We start from the raw sequence: 14,235 nt of genomic DNA, 5'->3' as shown, positions 1-14,235 counted from the left end.
CAGACTATTGGGTCTGAAATAAAATTTTCATCAATTAGTTGCACCAGACAACATCTAAACACTCAAAAGCAATGAATAGGAGGTGAATGGAATGATTGTTGTTATAAAAACTCTTCTTGACTATTCTTTTTCCTTTTTTTTTTTTTAAAAAAAAAAAGAGGATGCGCGTATTTAAGACAGGTAGAAGGCATAATTTTGTTTAAAAAAAAATGTGTATAATCAAGGTTAGGACCTTTGATTTTTTTTTTTTTTTTTTTTTTTTTTGGAAATAGACTATTACTATTAGTCCATTTAAAATAGTACCTATTCTTCTAACATCTAATGAACATGTCCATTTCCACTATTCATTTGATTTGAGCACATAAAAGTACTAACTTACATAAATTAGTAAGTAGATGGTAATTTTATTACATCTAATTCAACATATGCTTCGTCTAATTTCAAAATCATGAATTATTATTTTTAACGATGTAGAAAATTCATAAAATACAATTTAAAACTGTAAAATATATTATAAAATTTACAAACAGAAAAATATAAAAGGCAATACGGTCTTTGAAATTTTTAATTCTCTTCGACTATGAATTAAAACACTTTTTGTCGGTAAATGTTCAATGACTTTAGATATAATAATAATAATAATAATAATAATAATTTTTTTATTATCACAAAGGATGAAATGAGATGATAAAATTCATTTTTTCATTATCTAGAGGTTCCGAAATCGAGCGTTAAGTATAGAGTTTCTTTAAACACTCGGAAAAAAGTTTTATCTCTTTCCAAGGTACTTTGCCCCTTTTACGGGCCTGTTCAAAATGAATCCGGATTAATCAGCCAATAACCTTCGGATATTGAATGGTTAAAATAAAAAAAATTATTACTATTATTATTAAATTTGGGATTTTCTTGAAAAAATATGGGATAATTTTTCTTAGGCCAGAGATTTATGTGTGCAATGTGAATTTTCATTTGATACTATTTTTGAGAAAGGCAATTTGCACTAATATGATTCTTTTGTGGTGAAAAATTAAATTAATGATTAATATGATGATTTCCCGTAAACTTGACAACTTATAATAAAAAACCAGACTACTCAAAGTAATAACGTAAATGCCATTACACGAAAACTAAATCAATAAAACCCTAGCTGCTACTCTGCGATTAGATCTCAGCCGTTGATCTTTAAGTAGCTTAGCTCACTTTAGGGTTTATATTTTGAGCTCCATTACAATTGCTTCTCTTCTCTTTAAGCAATAGCCGTCGCGGTCCTCTCCCTCTCTCTTTCTCTCTTCACTCGCAGATTGAGTTGCATCAATGGTGAGAAATAAAGCTTGACTCTGTACATCTCTTCATTTCTCCATATTTTTGCGTATTTAGTTTTTTTGTATTGCGCCGATTTGTTGTAAGTTTTTTGTTTCAAGAAACCTGAAATATTGGATACAGAAGCGTGTGTTTCTTTTCATTTTTGGTATTTCATCTGAAACTGAAATATTGATTTTGCATTTTTGGCATTTCATCTAGGGATTTTGCATTTTGTTTGCAGACATGAAATTGATGTATAACTTAGTGTGTGATGTTGTCACGAAGTTTTAAAGTGTTTAACAAATTATGGCTTTTAAGTTAACTTGTGTGGTCATGCATTGACGGTGAGTGTGCTTCAAGTTATGTCTTAGTAATTATTATTTGTGGAAAATATCTTGAAGTTCCAGTTTTTATATGGCATTTTTGCGGAAAAAGTGATATGCTGAAGTTAGGGTTTCTCGGTTTTGAATACCTTGAGGCAGATTGATGTGCATTGTAGTTGTTTTTCCATTTGGGTGGACTTAGTTATTTTTGTTTATTAAGTATTAGATGAGTTCTAAGCATCATTTTTCTAATTGTTACTGCAGGCCTTTGTCAAGGCTCAGAAGAGCAAGGCTTACTTTAAGCGGTTTCAGGTCAAGTTTAAGAGAAGAAGAGGTATTGCTTAGTTTGTATGTGCATCAAATTGTTCTCTTTATTTCATTTAGTTTCTTACCTGGTTTTTGTGTTCATTTGTATGAATCTGCAGCGGGAAAGACTGACTATAGAGCTAGGATTCGCCTGATCAATCAGGACAAGAACAAGTACAACACTCCTAAATATCGCTTTGTTGTGCGATTTGTATCCTATGATTTGTTTTAGTTTTGCATTAGGATGTTCATTTCCTTGTAATCATTCAATTTTGGTGTTTTTCTTCATTACCCATATTCTTTTTTTTTTGGTATGGTAAAAGCCTTGGTAACTGCTTGTGAGATATTGCTATATGTATTAATCCTTAACACCCTTTTAGTCCAACAAGGACATTGTTGCACAAATCGTATCAGCTAGTATTGCTGGCGATTTGGTCCTAGCTTCTGCCTATTCTCATGAGCTTCCTCATTATGGACTTGAAGTGGGTCTTACAAACTATGCAGCAGGTATCATATTTTTCGTACTTCCTTTTTTTCTTTTTCTCCCTTGTCTCATCTTGTTTTCTGAGATATTGATGTTATGCTTTAAATGGATCTGAAAATCTGAGCAGCTTATTGCACTGGACTTCTTTTGGCCCGTCGTACCTTGAAAATGCTTGAAATGGATGATGAATATCAGGGCAATGTGGAGGTATCTTCTCAATCAACTAAATTCTCTCTTTCCTCATATCTAAAAGATATATTTATTTATTTAGTTCCCTTACCTGCTGATGCTTGGAAAAAAATATGTTCAAGTTTTGAGGTTCTTACAGTAACTTCTATTATTAGGCCACTGGAGAAGACTTCTCAGTTGAACCAACAGACAACAGGAGGCCATTCCGTGCTTTACTTGATGTTGGACTTATCAGAACCACAACTGGAAACCGTGTCTTTGGTGCTCTCAAGGTATCTTGAAGATGGCTGTTGTATTTTCTGGCGAGCTTTTCCATAGAACATAATAAGGAATATTGCCTATTACTTCAATTTACTCTGCACGTATACTTCCCTTTCAGTTGTCCTTTTCCCTGTGGAAAGGACACTTTTCTAGTCTGTCCCTACATTTTGTCAATTTTATGAATTATTTTTCTGAAGTATGATATAGTTTGTGAATTTTTGCTTAAGTTTTAACATTTGTTCATGAATTATTTGTTTGTTATTGTAACTAGCTGAACTAATCTCTTCGCTGGAGCTAATCAGTCATTGACTGCAGGGGGCTCTTGATGGTGGTTTAGATATACCACACAGTGATAAGAGGTTTGCTGGTTTTACTAAGGATAACAAGCAACTAGATGCTGAAGTTCACCGCAAGTATATTTATGGTGGTCATGTTGCTGCATATATGAAGGTAATGCACTCTGGCCAAAAAGTAGTTTTTTTTGCTCTTATGACCGTTCTTGGTGCCAGTGGAATTTCTGCAGTTGTGTGTGTATTGTGTATTGATTTGCTTGCTTTTTGTTCTTTCTGCAGACATTAATGGAGGATGAACCAGAGAAATACCAGACTCACTTCAGTGAATATGTCAAGAGGGGAATTGAGCCAGACAACTTGGAGGCATTATACAAGAAGGTTCATGCTGCAATTCGTGCTGATCCTACTCTGAAGAAAATAGAGAAGCAACCACCAAAGGAACACAAGAGGTTTTTTGCTTATTGGTTCACACATTTGGACGTTGACCTCTTTGTTTTTATAAATTATGAGTCCTTTTATTTTGTTATGTTAAAATAAACATTGGAATTTGACTTGATGCTGTCTGCTCTGTTGGGAAATGTTACAAGATGCATTAGTTGTTGGCTCCATTTAGCATTTAATGTTAGGTTCTTATTGTTTTATTTTTAGATTGTCTTTAGCATTCTTGCTCCAACTATGATGATAATATTTATTTTCAATTTTAGACTTATCACTTGGAACCAAAGCCATTGAAATTACTTGATTGTGAATTTCATTTCGAGGAAAACAATGTAATCTTTTCATAATTTTAACAAGCAATGTAGTTCCTTTGCTGCATCACATGTTTTAATTTGTTTCAACTAGTTTCAGTTTGTGAGATGAGTTGAAATTATCAATATGAGAAATTATTTCATTGTAAGCTATTCATTTCCTTGATAGGATTTCTCTCCTGATAGCGATTTGAATATATTTTGTTTAGTTCATTGTGCTTGCAGCTTTTACTATTTCAAGGACAGGTTGATTTACTGCATTAGTCCAGCTACTTGTGTTATTTTTTGTAGAGTTGGGTTGCTGATCTTTTGATTCACATCTTATTGTCTGTTTCACAGGTACAATTTGAGGAAGTTGACGTATGAGGAAAGGAAAGCCAAGTTGATCGAACGATTGCAAGCTCTCAATTCTGCTGCTGATGAAGACGATGATGATGAGTAAACATACTAGATCAGCAATTGAGCTTAAATATGTCAAAATTTTTCCTAGTACACATGCTACTTAAAAGTCCTATTTGGGAACCAAGTTTTTTGAAGTTATTTTTGTTTATTGCTTCGTGCATTTTAGCTGTGTGAACTATATTACCTTTTTGATGACAAGACTTTGGATATTTAGCCTGGTATGAAATGCAATTTCAGTTTTGACATGATAACGCATTTGCTATTAATCCTTGTCCAGCCTCTTTTTTCGTATTATTCATTAGTTCATATGGTTGGCCTTATTATTCAGAGTATCATTTAATTATTTTGTTTTAGTAGCTGTGAAAAATGATGTGATTGGAGCAACGACAACAACTATTTGATGCGTTATACTCCATTGTTGTATCCCCAAGATTATTTGCTTTAAAGCCTGGTTACATCTTTACTAATGAAGCCATTTGCAGTTTGTTTCATCGCAAATCAGTTCTTTTGAAAAATAAAATTTCTTTTTTGGATTTGGTGAAATTCATTTGCAAATGAAATTTAGGCTTTGTTCTGCAACAGGCTTAGTATTTTGATTAAAGTTAAGAGATTGCATGCATTGATTATAGTTTGGTAGTATAATGTTTACGTAAATAACAATGAACTTTAACAAATAAGGCCTTTGTGGCAGTTTATGTTGTACTAGTTAGAGTATATTTGTAAATATTATCTATTAATTAATTATATAATAGAAAATATGAAATTTTAAATATAATTTTCATTTATATTAAATATGAAGAAATTAATTTGTAAGTGAATTGACATAATTGTACTATAACTAATTTTTATAGAACAAATTCCAATCTTAAAATGTTAATCTCCATGGTCAACTGGTATTTGTAATTCCATTCCAAAAGTCTATTATTGGCAAAATAATATATCCTCCCAGCACCAAAGAATAAAAATTGTAAAATAATGAATATTTTCCTTTATTTTTCTATTTTGAAACATTACGATGGAAGAGGCATATGCTTGTAATGTGCTTCTACTGATGCTTGGAAGTATATACACAGCCACACAGGTAATTGTAAAATTGCATCAAATTAGCAGCCAACAGAAAAAGGGTCCACAACAATTAACACCTTATCTCTACCCAACCAATGGATTTCCTCTCTCCCTTCTATGTAAACCTCAAAACACTATCCACTTATACTTTGCACATTCCACATCACAATTTTGACTTGATAAAATTATGTCATCCCTTTCATTTCTCTCAATTCAAACAAAATCCTACTTAGGGGCAAACAGTCATGGTCCGTTCTCTAACCATAGCACCTTCACCTACATCTACTGCAACCCCTCTTTCAAAGAACACATCTAATAGTAATGTCCCATTTCTAGGGTTTCAGAGAGTATGTGCTTCCCATAGAAAATCTATTTCTAAGCCAGTTTCTGATGCCAATCTTGTTCATCGGAGGTTAGTGTGTTTTTGTTTCTCTCTCTCCCTGTATATCTAGTTACTTCTTAAGACTTCAATGGAGGTCCATTTCATAATCTATTTAGCTAGTGGAATGTTGATACAGAGGTTGTAAGTTAACAAATAGTGCAAAATTAGGTGGATTGGTGGATGATTTTAGGTTTAAATCGAACAATTTTTATATAAAAAGGTTTCAATCATTGTATAGATTGAAATTTAAAATGTTGCTAAAAATAATCGAGTGTCTGTCTTATAATATAAAAGATTAAAAGATTTAAATTTCGATAATCTCTATCTCCTTTAAATATTTTTCCATATATAAATAAAAATTGTGATTCTAGCTTAAGTTGCATTGTTTATTTATTTATTTAGGAATTTATGAATTGAGGATTCTTATTTTCCTTAGAATTCACTCATAAATAAGAGCTCTCTAACTAGTATATGGACATGTAGCTGATTACAAAATGAACTTTATGGTGGTCCAGGAGTGTGAGCTTGGGTTTGGCGGGTGCCTGGTTGGGCTTGAACATCGGTGACCGGAGTGCAAATGCAGCTAGAAGGCCGCCACCTCCACCATCGGAGGAGAAGAAAGACCCTAATTTAAGTGGTGTACAAGCAAAAGTCCTAGCAAGCAAGAAGAGGAAGGAGGCTATGAAAGAATCCATAGCCAAACTAAGAGAGAAAGGAAAGACCATAAATGAACAATCTAAGCCCACAAGTAGTTCTATTGAACCATCTGAATAGTAACCCACCTTGTAATTTGTATTTGTTCAACATTTTTCTTGAGTGGAAGAGAAATTTGTATTCCAAATTACAAATACTTTCATCATTTTTTGAAATTATGATGTGTTCTATCGAACGAAATAACTATTTTTTACGATATTTAAAATCCATCTTATTATTTCCATATTTCTTTCTCTTAATATTTAAAATCACTTTTTACGATATTTAAAAAAGTGACGATACAAATAAGGTAGTTGTTTAATTTATTTAATTGCTTATTTGAGGAATTGAAGGTTTCGAATTCGAATTCTCTCGAACAAACTTGTTTAAAAGGACTAATTGTTTCACTTTATAGAACTTATTTAAAAATTTTACCTATTTTATTATAAATTAATTCAATTATTTTCAAATACATAAAATTAAATTTACAAAATTCAACTGATTTTCATTTCAAATACAAAAAGTTATATTTATAAATAAATTCCACGAAGTTTTATTAAATTCATTTTATTTAAACAACAACCAACTATGGCCTGAAACTGTGCATGGAATTGATAAATAAATAAATAAAAATTTAGATACGAATTATACAATTATATATATATACTCAAATGGAAACCAAATTCAGTGTTCAAAGAACAGTGAATTGACAGTTTAACCATCCTCTCTATTGCTATTCCATCTTTGTCTTTTAGCTTTTCATTAGTGATTTTCATTGTTCATGCACTCCTATATATGGCTATTGCAGTTTCTTCATTCTTTTAACACGTATAAAATTCTATTTTAGTTGAACACGTGTAGATATATTATGATTTACTATGTTTTTCCCAATTTTTTCTTTTATGTTCAGGACATTCCTAATAACATCAATTTTGAAAATTAAATTGGTTTATTATCTTTAATTTTTATCACATATGTTTATGGTATTATATTTTATTTTACCATAGATTAGCATTAAAAAGTTTATGTTTTAAGTGAAGCATTTTAATAATTTTGCCTTTAAAATCTTTTCTTTTGCTATACTTTCTAAAGTTTTCACTTCCTACATACTATAATTTATTGATAATTTATTTAAAATTTATTTATAAAGATTCAATGACAAAAAGAATCATTTAAATAAGTGAATGTCCAATCGTTTTTTTCTTTTTTTTTTTAATTATTTTTTAATTTAATTTATGTTTCTTAAACTTAAATATGTAAAAATAAATAAGTACAAATTTCAACTCTGTAAAAAAATATAATTTGAACTATTGATTGCATATTTATCAACTAGATTATTACTTCAAATTAACTTTTTTTTTTTTAATAAAGTTATCATATAAACAACCTTTTTAATAAATAAGTTGTTTTAATATTTAGTTTTGTCCATTTGGAATTATTGTATTAATGCGATTAAAATTTTTACTTTTTTTATATATATCGAAGGAATTCAAATATAAATTTATGACTAAACTTATTTTATGCGTATGTAATTATAATTTATGATATTTATTTTAGAAACTATTCAATTCAGTTAATATTCAATTATTTTCTTCTATAGTCTCTAAATATAAAATTTACTAATGACTATTAATTAAAATCTTTAAATTATCATTCTATTATGTTTAAAAATATACTATAATAACTAATAGCAATTAAAAAAAAATTCATTTTAATACTCTTAAATTTTTATTGTTTACCACTAAATTTTTTGAATTGCGTTTTAATCTGAACAGCTTTGAACAATGAAACTGAAACTAATAAGAAAAATATGATAGATAATATTTATTTTATTTAAAAAATTTTGCTTAAATAGACATCTTCGTTGCGGGTATAATATGAACTTTTTAATTTATTAAATTAAAAGCCCTCAACATGTGCATTGAGTTGAAACAGGGAGTGACATTCTTACCTTCCATTCTCATTTCACCCAACAAACAAACGCAAAAAATGATGCCTCAGAGCTCCATTTTATCCGGCGAGTCGCAGCTCTTCCAGACCTTGAATGGCCTTCAACACCTCGCCGAAACTCGTCGTTTCAAGGTTTCTCCACACTCTGCTCTGTTTCAGTTCACTTGTTATTAATTTCATCCGAAATAGTATCGGGTTTACCATTGCAGGCATGGTTGCTAGATCAATTTGGAGTCCTTCATGATGGGAAACAACCTTATCCGGGCGCAATTTCAACTTGTATGTAAAATCAGTTAGCTTTTGGTATTTTAGTAAGATTTTCTTTAAGCTTATTTTGTTGCTTTTTTTTTTTTTTTTGGTACAGTGAGAGTGATGAGAGGAACCATTTTCTATTCTCTGTTTGGATGACAGTAAAAAAGCTTGCAACTAGTGGTGCTAAAATGGTGATTATAAGTAACTCTTCACGGCGTGCCTCGACAACAATGGAGAAGATTAAGAGTCTTGGATTTGATCCTTCTCTTTTTGTTGGAGCCATAACCAGTGGAGAATTAACGCATCAATACTTGCAGAGGTAGGTCAAAAGCTGATCTGTAATGTATATTCTTTTATGTCCTTTTTCTACTGGATGAAGGAAGTCTAGTTAGAATTTGTTATTTAATTTTAAGTGATTACATTTTGTGAAACTAAGAAAGTGCAAAAGAATTTAATTCCAGTGGACATCTTATTGCTTCGGTTTAATAATGTCTTTACATTGGAATTTTTTGCAATACATTATTGAATCAGCTTAGGCATTGCATAATCCATGGCCATGCACAAATAGCTCATTTTTGAGCGTTCCAGGTTCCATTTTGTGGGTTTTTTTTTGCATAATCCTGTATATGGATATAACGATGCCAAATGCAAGCTGACAAGCATTTGGGGTTTGTTTTCTAAAATTTTTTGCATTTAGCTGCCTTGGGTTGTTTGCTACTTCTCTGCTCATAGTCATAACCTTATGCATTTACTTGCCTTTCCAAAGTACGTATCTTTTTCTTTATTTATGCATAGTAGATTTGCTTTTGTGATCTTTAATTACATGTATGCAAGTTATATGAGGCCTTTCCATCATGCTTCTTGTCAATGTTTCACTTATTATTTTTTTTCTGTGTGCTCCTGGAAAAAAATGTCTTCTCGGACCATTTTTGGCCATTTCAATCTGCGTGGTCATGCCACTGGGGTCTAGATATCAGCAACTGTGTTTTCTTACCTTGAATGGAAGTAGCAATTATTTATTTTGGAAATATTTCTTCTTCCTTTCAGCTTACTTTTCTCTGAATTTCTAATGTTTCATATGGCAATTTTCTTAAAAGAGTCAATTAACTCTTAATTTCATCAACAGTTCTAATGGATATCTTAAAATGGTTTTCTGGATTTTGTTATAAATAGGAGAAACGATGATTGGTTTGCAGCATTAGGGAAATCTTGCATTCATATGACCTGGAGCGACCGTGGTGCCATATCGCTGGAGGTACACCATTTGATTGGTTGCTCATAGACTATTTATCTGTCTTTTAATTTCTTCTGCTAGATACCTGTTTGAGAAGCGCAGATTCTCTCTTCATATCTCTTCCTTCTTCCTTGTCCCTTTCTTTATGTTGTAAAGATAGAAAGCCTGTCATGGCAATGGAAAAGTTGGAGAAATGTTGCTTTTAAAAAACTGGTTGGTTAAAATCATCATTTTCTGATTAGGTGTCATTTCAAGCCATTCATTTTCACAATGACGTGAGGCTTGAATCTACTGGTCCCTGAGAACTCTTGATGCATTAATTGTGAAGCTCTCCTGTTTTTATTGAAGGAACTGAGGAGCACTCTCCACGAGATCACAGTGGAACCTATTTTCTTGCTATTTTTCAATTAAACCATGCTGAATTTCAGCAAGTTGGCTTTTCCTGAGTTTTGAATAGATTTTTTAGAACAGATCCGTGTTCAATATGAAATAATTTGCATTGAACCTATTGAAGAATGCATTTATTCTGCTAATTTACTCTGTTGCTGATACTGAATGATAAATTAATAATGTTTCAAGTTCATTAAAGCATGTTTTAAGGGAGTTATGACAGCTTCTGTTAATAATCTTGCTGATGTTTTTTTCCTAGTAGGGCCTAGGTTTACAAATTGTGGAAAATGTTGAAGAAGCTGAGTTCATTTTGGCCCATGGCACTGAAGCCTTGGGGCAGCCTTCTGGTGCTGCTTGTCCTATGACTCTTGAGGAGCTCGAGAAAATACTGGAGCGTTGTGCTGCTAAAAAAATTCCTATGGTCGTAGCCAATCCAGATTTTGTGACAGTTGAAGCTAGATCCTTGCGGGTTATGCCTGGTAAAAATTTTCTCACTTTATTCTCTTGATTTCTTAACCTGAAGTTTATGTGAATGAAACATTTGGTTCCATGTAAGGATTCCATACAAACAATTTTGTACACGATTGGTGACAGTGTTGGCAGCATATATGGCTGCTTCTTTTTAGTATGCTTAAAGTTAAGTCTAGCTCTCTAGTTCAATCCACGGAAATAGTTTACTTGTAATGAGAGGGAAGGTTGTGTACCTTTGACCCTCGTCAAGCCTGCACTACGGTTACTTGTTGCAATGATGTTGATGGTTTTGAGACATGAAGACTAATAGCTAGCATTTCCAAATGAAAGACTTAGGATAATTGTAATACTTTCTAAAAGTTTAATGGCAAACCTAAAGAGGGACATTATTTGTCATAAAGGGAGTAATTTGGTGATCTTCTTGATGATGAATTCTTTCTTTTTTTTTTTTTTTTTTTTTTTTTGGGGGGGGGGGGGGGGGGGGTGGCGGCTTTGGGTAGCAAAATCAAATTAAAATATTTTAGTGATCTTCTCATTGAGAAAGTATTCTGAATGCTAATCCAGTTGTTACTTCAATGGCTCTAAAAGTTAAGTTCAGTTGAGGTGAAAGCTGGGAATTTACAAATAATGAGAGTTGTAGAAGATTTGTGGAAATGTTGATTTACTTGATTGTACTTGGGAATATTACTTCTGCTGTTGGATTTGATTCCTGGGTTTATGTTGACAGCAATTCAATCACATCAAGATGTTATTTGTTGTAATATGGGACCTAAGGATTGTTGCTTATAGTTTTTTTCTTATTAATCACATTTATACAAGTTGTTTGCAAACCATTTATCCCCACTGTGTAAGCATGCATCCTCAGTTGTGAAAACTTTAATTTTGAAATCAATAGATAACTCCAACCACCAATAAAAGGAATCAAAAAAAAAGAAAAAAAAAAAATGAGCCCTTTCATACTCTCTCTATCACAACATGGCAGATCTGCCACCTGCCATCTCCTCACTCTACAAAATGGTAGCAACATAGATTCATGATTCAAGACATTTTTGCAGCAACCTTACTTTTATTCTCTATTAGAATTTCCAATTTTTCCTCTGTTGCTTGATCAAACTGATATATAACCATATAGAGGAAGAGATAGGTAAAGAATTATATTTTCAATTTTTTTTTTTTTTTTTTTTTTTTTTTTTTTTTTTTTTTTCATATGTAACTCCACAATGTTTGTTGGCATCATTTGGCATATTTTGTTGGCGGAACTTGAAATGTATTTCAATCTTAAAAAAAATGCGGAAGCAGGAAGGACAAACAATGGAACAGATCCACAGCTAAATATTTGGTTTGATGTCATTTGGCTTCAATGAACCCTAGCTTTCGTTTTACTCTAGTTCTTTAGAAAATACTATGTTTGGCATGGTTTAAAGGTCTTTCCATACCTAATCAGACCTAGATGCATCTTAATAGTTCAGATAACTCATGATGTGCTATGTGCGTGTGTGGGATCTTAGATTCCTAGATCATGTGGTCTTTCATAAAAAAGTGTAAAAGGTTTGTATCTGCTAATGAAGCAGAAACATTATTTCTGCAAAAAAAAAATCATAGTTTATTCATTTTTCCTGTGACATATAATCATAACAAAACAAACTATGATATGTTTTATTGAGTTTAATCAATTCAGAAATGTTTTTATTGGACTTCAATTGTTTTTCAAATCTATATTGTAGTCTGAGAGGGATTATTATGACAATTATGTATAATTAAAAGAGTACTCCTTCATTTGACCAGTCTTGCAAGGGCAAAATAGTGAAGGCCCTGGTAAGATGTTTTATTTTGCGGTCATCAGGTGTATTTTGGTGGAGAGTGGGGACAGAATGAAAGATTTTTTAAGGATCAAAGACAGTTCTTTATGTGCAGTTATTTTTGTAAAAGGATAGTGCTTTTGCTTCTTTATAGTGCTTTATATTTGGTGTCTTGGAAGAGTTGCTTTAGCTGATCTTCAGCAGGATCAATGACAGTCTTGCTGTTCACCATTTTGTGTGAAGTGGGTGCTGTCAAGAATTGGGCCTGCATGATTAGATCTTGGAAGTTCAAAATTTCATAATTTCTTAATTTTAGCCCTTATCTTAAAAGTAACACAAACTTCTTTCAGTTTTTGTGTTGGCTTTCATATCTCTGTTGATTTGTATTTATTGAAACCAAACTCAAACCTATATGGTTGTGGTTGCAAATCCAATATTATTGTGGTTAACTTTCCTGTGATGCGAGCTGCAATATTCTTTTTAGGTACATTGGCTGCAAAATATGAGAAGCTTGGTGGCGAAGTGAAATGGATGGGCAAGCCAGACAAGGTGATAAATAATTTATTTTCTTGTTTTCTCCCTCTTTTTAGTGAACTTGATACCCATGTCTTTGCTTTTAACTTAGAAATATAAAGTAAACTATGTTGCTATGAGCCGGAGAATTTCTATTTCTTTCCCATATGACACAATGGTTTTTTAGATTGTTTTTAACTTTTTGAGAACATAAATTGCTACCAATACATGACTATAATTGGCCTGGAAGCCTGCAGTCGTTCTTGCGGTTATAACACACTAATTCTGATCACTTTTTACTTCAGTGTTAAATATTCATTTGGCAAGATAATTTATGAATTAGCTGTGGCTTATAAAAAAGAAAACATTCTGCTAGAAACAAAATTAAATTTAGAGATTTATCTTTTGGTCCTGCTTTCAATTAGAAGATTTAGCTTGTATAAATCAATATTGGGTTATATATATATTAATAATGGTGTATTTTTCTATCCGATTGCATATCTGATCTAGAATATGAAAACAAGGAGATGGCATTGTTGTTCTTTTCACTTCCTATTCAATTCTGGGCAGATAATTTATGAATCGGCTATAGCGATGGCTGGCATAGATGCATCAGACTCTATCGCTGTGGGTGATTCCCTTCACCATGACATTAAAGGTGCAAATGCAGCTGGAATCCAATCAGCCTTTATAACAGGAGGGATTCATGCTACTGAACTTGGACTTAGCAGTTTCGGAGAGGTGGCAGATTTATCTTCTGTACAAGCCCTTGCATCCAAATATGATGCATATCCATCATACGTCTTACCAGCATTTACATGGTAGGAACTATTGTTCACTAGTGAATTTATCTGACAAAATTTAATTTAATTTAATTTTTTTTTATGTGTTGAGCTTATGTTAATCCAATTATTACAAGATAAGTTCCGATTACTACTTTGATAACCACAGCAAAATGGTGGATCTGATTTTTAAAATAAAAGGCAATTACAGGAACAATAGATTATGTGCTATTAACTTAAATTCTATGTAAATTTCAGTTTCTACTTTATTGTCCCAACTGGGGCTCTGCTTGGTTCAATTTTGAAATGAATAGATAAATTCAAAAACATCTTATTTGAAGTTATTTCTCAAATATATAAATAGAATTTGTTGGTTGTTTTAAAAATATATTTAT

General features: G+C 31.9%; 3 protein-coding genes across 6 annotated transcripts; all 3 read left to right on the top strand.

The window, feature by feature from the left end:
• The first annotated feature begins 1,177 nt into the window (after positions 1-1,177).
• LOC105636680 (large ribosomal subunit protein uL18) lies at positions 1,178-4,554 on the top strand. The gene is made up of 9 exons (XM_089721978.1): positions 1,178-1,317; positions 1,890-1,959; positions 2,051-2,142; positions 2,312-2,438; positions 2,543-2,622; positions 2,760-2,876; positions 3,181-3,315; positions 3,438-3,607; positions 4,247-4,554. Exons 1-9 carry the CDS (start codon positions 1,315-1,317, stop codon positions 4,347-4,349), a joined length of 897 nt encoding a protein of 298 aa, XP_089578104.1. The 5' UTR covers positions 1,178-1,314; the 3' UTR covers positions 4,350-4,554.
• A 960-nt stretch (positions 4,555-5,514) lies between these two features.
• On the top strand, positions 5,515-6,625 carry LOC105636679 (uncharacterized). Its single transcript, XM_012220009.4, has 2 exons — positions 5,515-5,786; positions 6,272-6,625. The coding sequence occupies exons 1-2, from the start codon at positions 5,620-5,622 to the stop codon at positions 6,528-6,530; spliced, it is 426 nt and encodes a 141-aa protein (XP_012075399.1). The 5' UTR covers positions 5,515-5,619; the 3' UTR covers positions 6,531-6,625.
• Positions 6,626-8,340: 1,715 nt separating this feature from the next.
• Positions 8,341-14,104, top strand: LOC105636678 (Haloacid dehalogenase-like hydrolase (HAD) superfamily protein). Of its 4 annotated transcripts, none has more exons than XM_012220008.4 (7): positions 8,341-8,531; positions 8,622-8,678; positions 8,764-8,970; positions 9,825-9,906; positions 10,538-10,754; positions 13,030-13,094; positions 13,569-14,104. In XM_012220008.4, the coding sequence occupies exons 3-7, from the start codon at positions 8,804-8,806 to the stop codon at positions 13,881-13,883; spliced, it is 846 nt and encodes a 281-aa protein (XP_012075398.1). In that variant the 5' UTR covers positions 8,341-8,531; positions 8,622-8,678; positions 8,764-8,803; the 3' UTR covers positions 13,884-14,104. The 4 variants fall into 4 exon arrangements, with proteins under 4 accessions (XP_012075398.1, XP_089578251.1, XP_020535986.1 ...); XM_089722125.1 differs by having other exon boundaries at positions 8,609-8,678; positions 8,811-8,970; XM_020680327.3 differs by having other exon boundaries at positions 8,609-8,678.
• The last annotated feature ends 131 nt before the right edge of the window (positions 14,105-14,235 follow it).

This window comes from Jatropha curcas, chromosome 5, assembly GCF_041381405.1.
Source record: "Jatropha curcas cultivar XTBG-Jc1 chromosome 5, XTBG_Jcur_1.0, whole genome shotgun sequence".
NCBI lineage: Eukaryota > Viridiplantae > Streptophyta > Magnoliopsida > Malpighiales > Euphorbiaceae > Jatropha > Jatropha curcas.
This window is presented reverse-complemented; position numbering and strand designations above follow the sequence as displayed.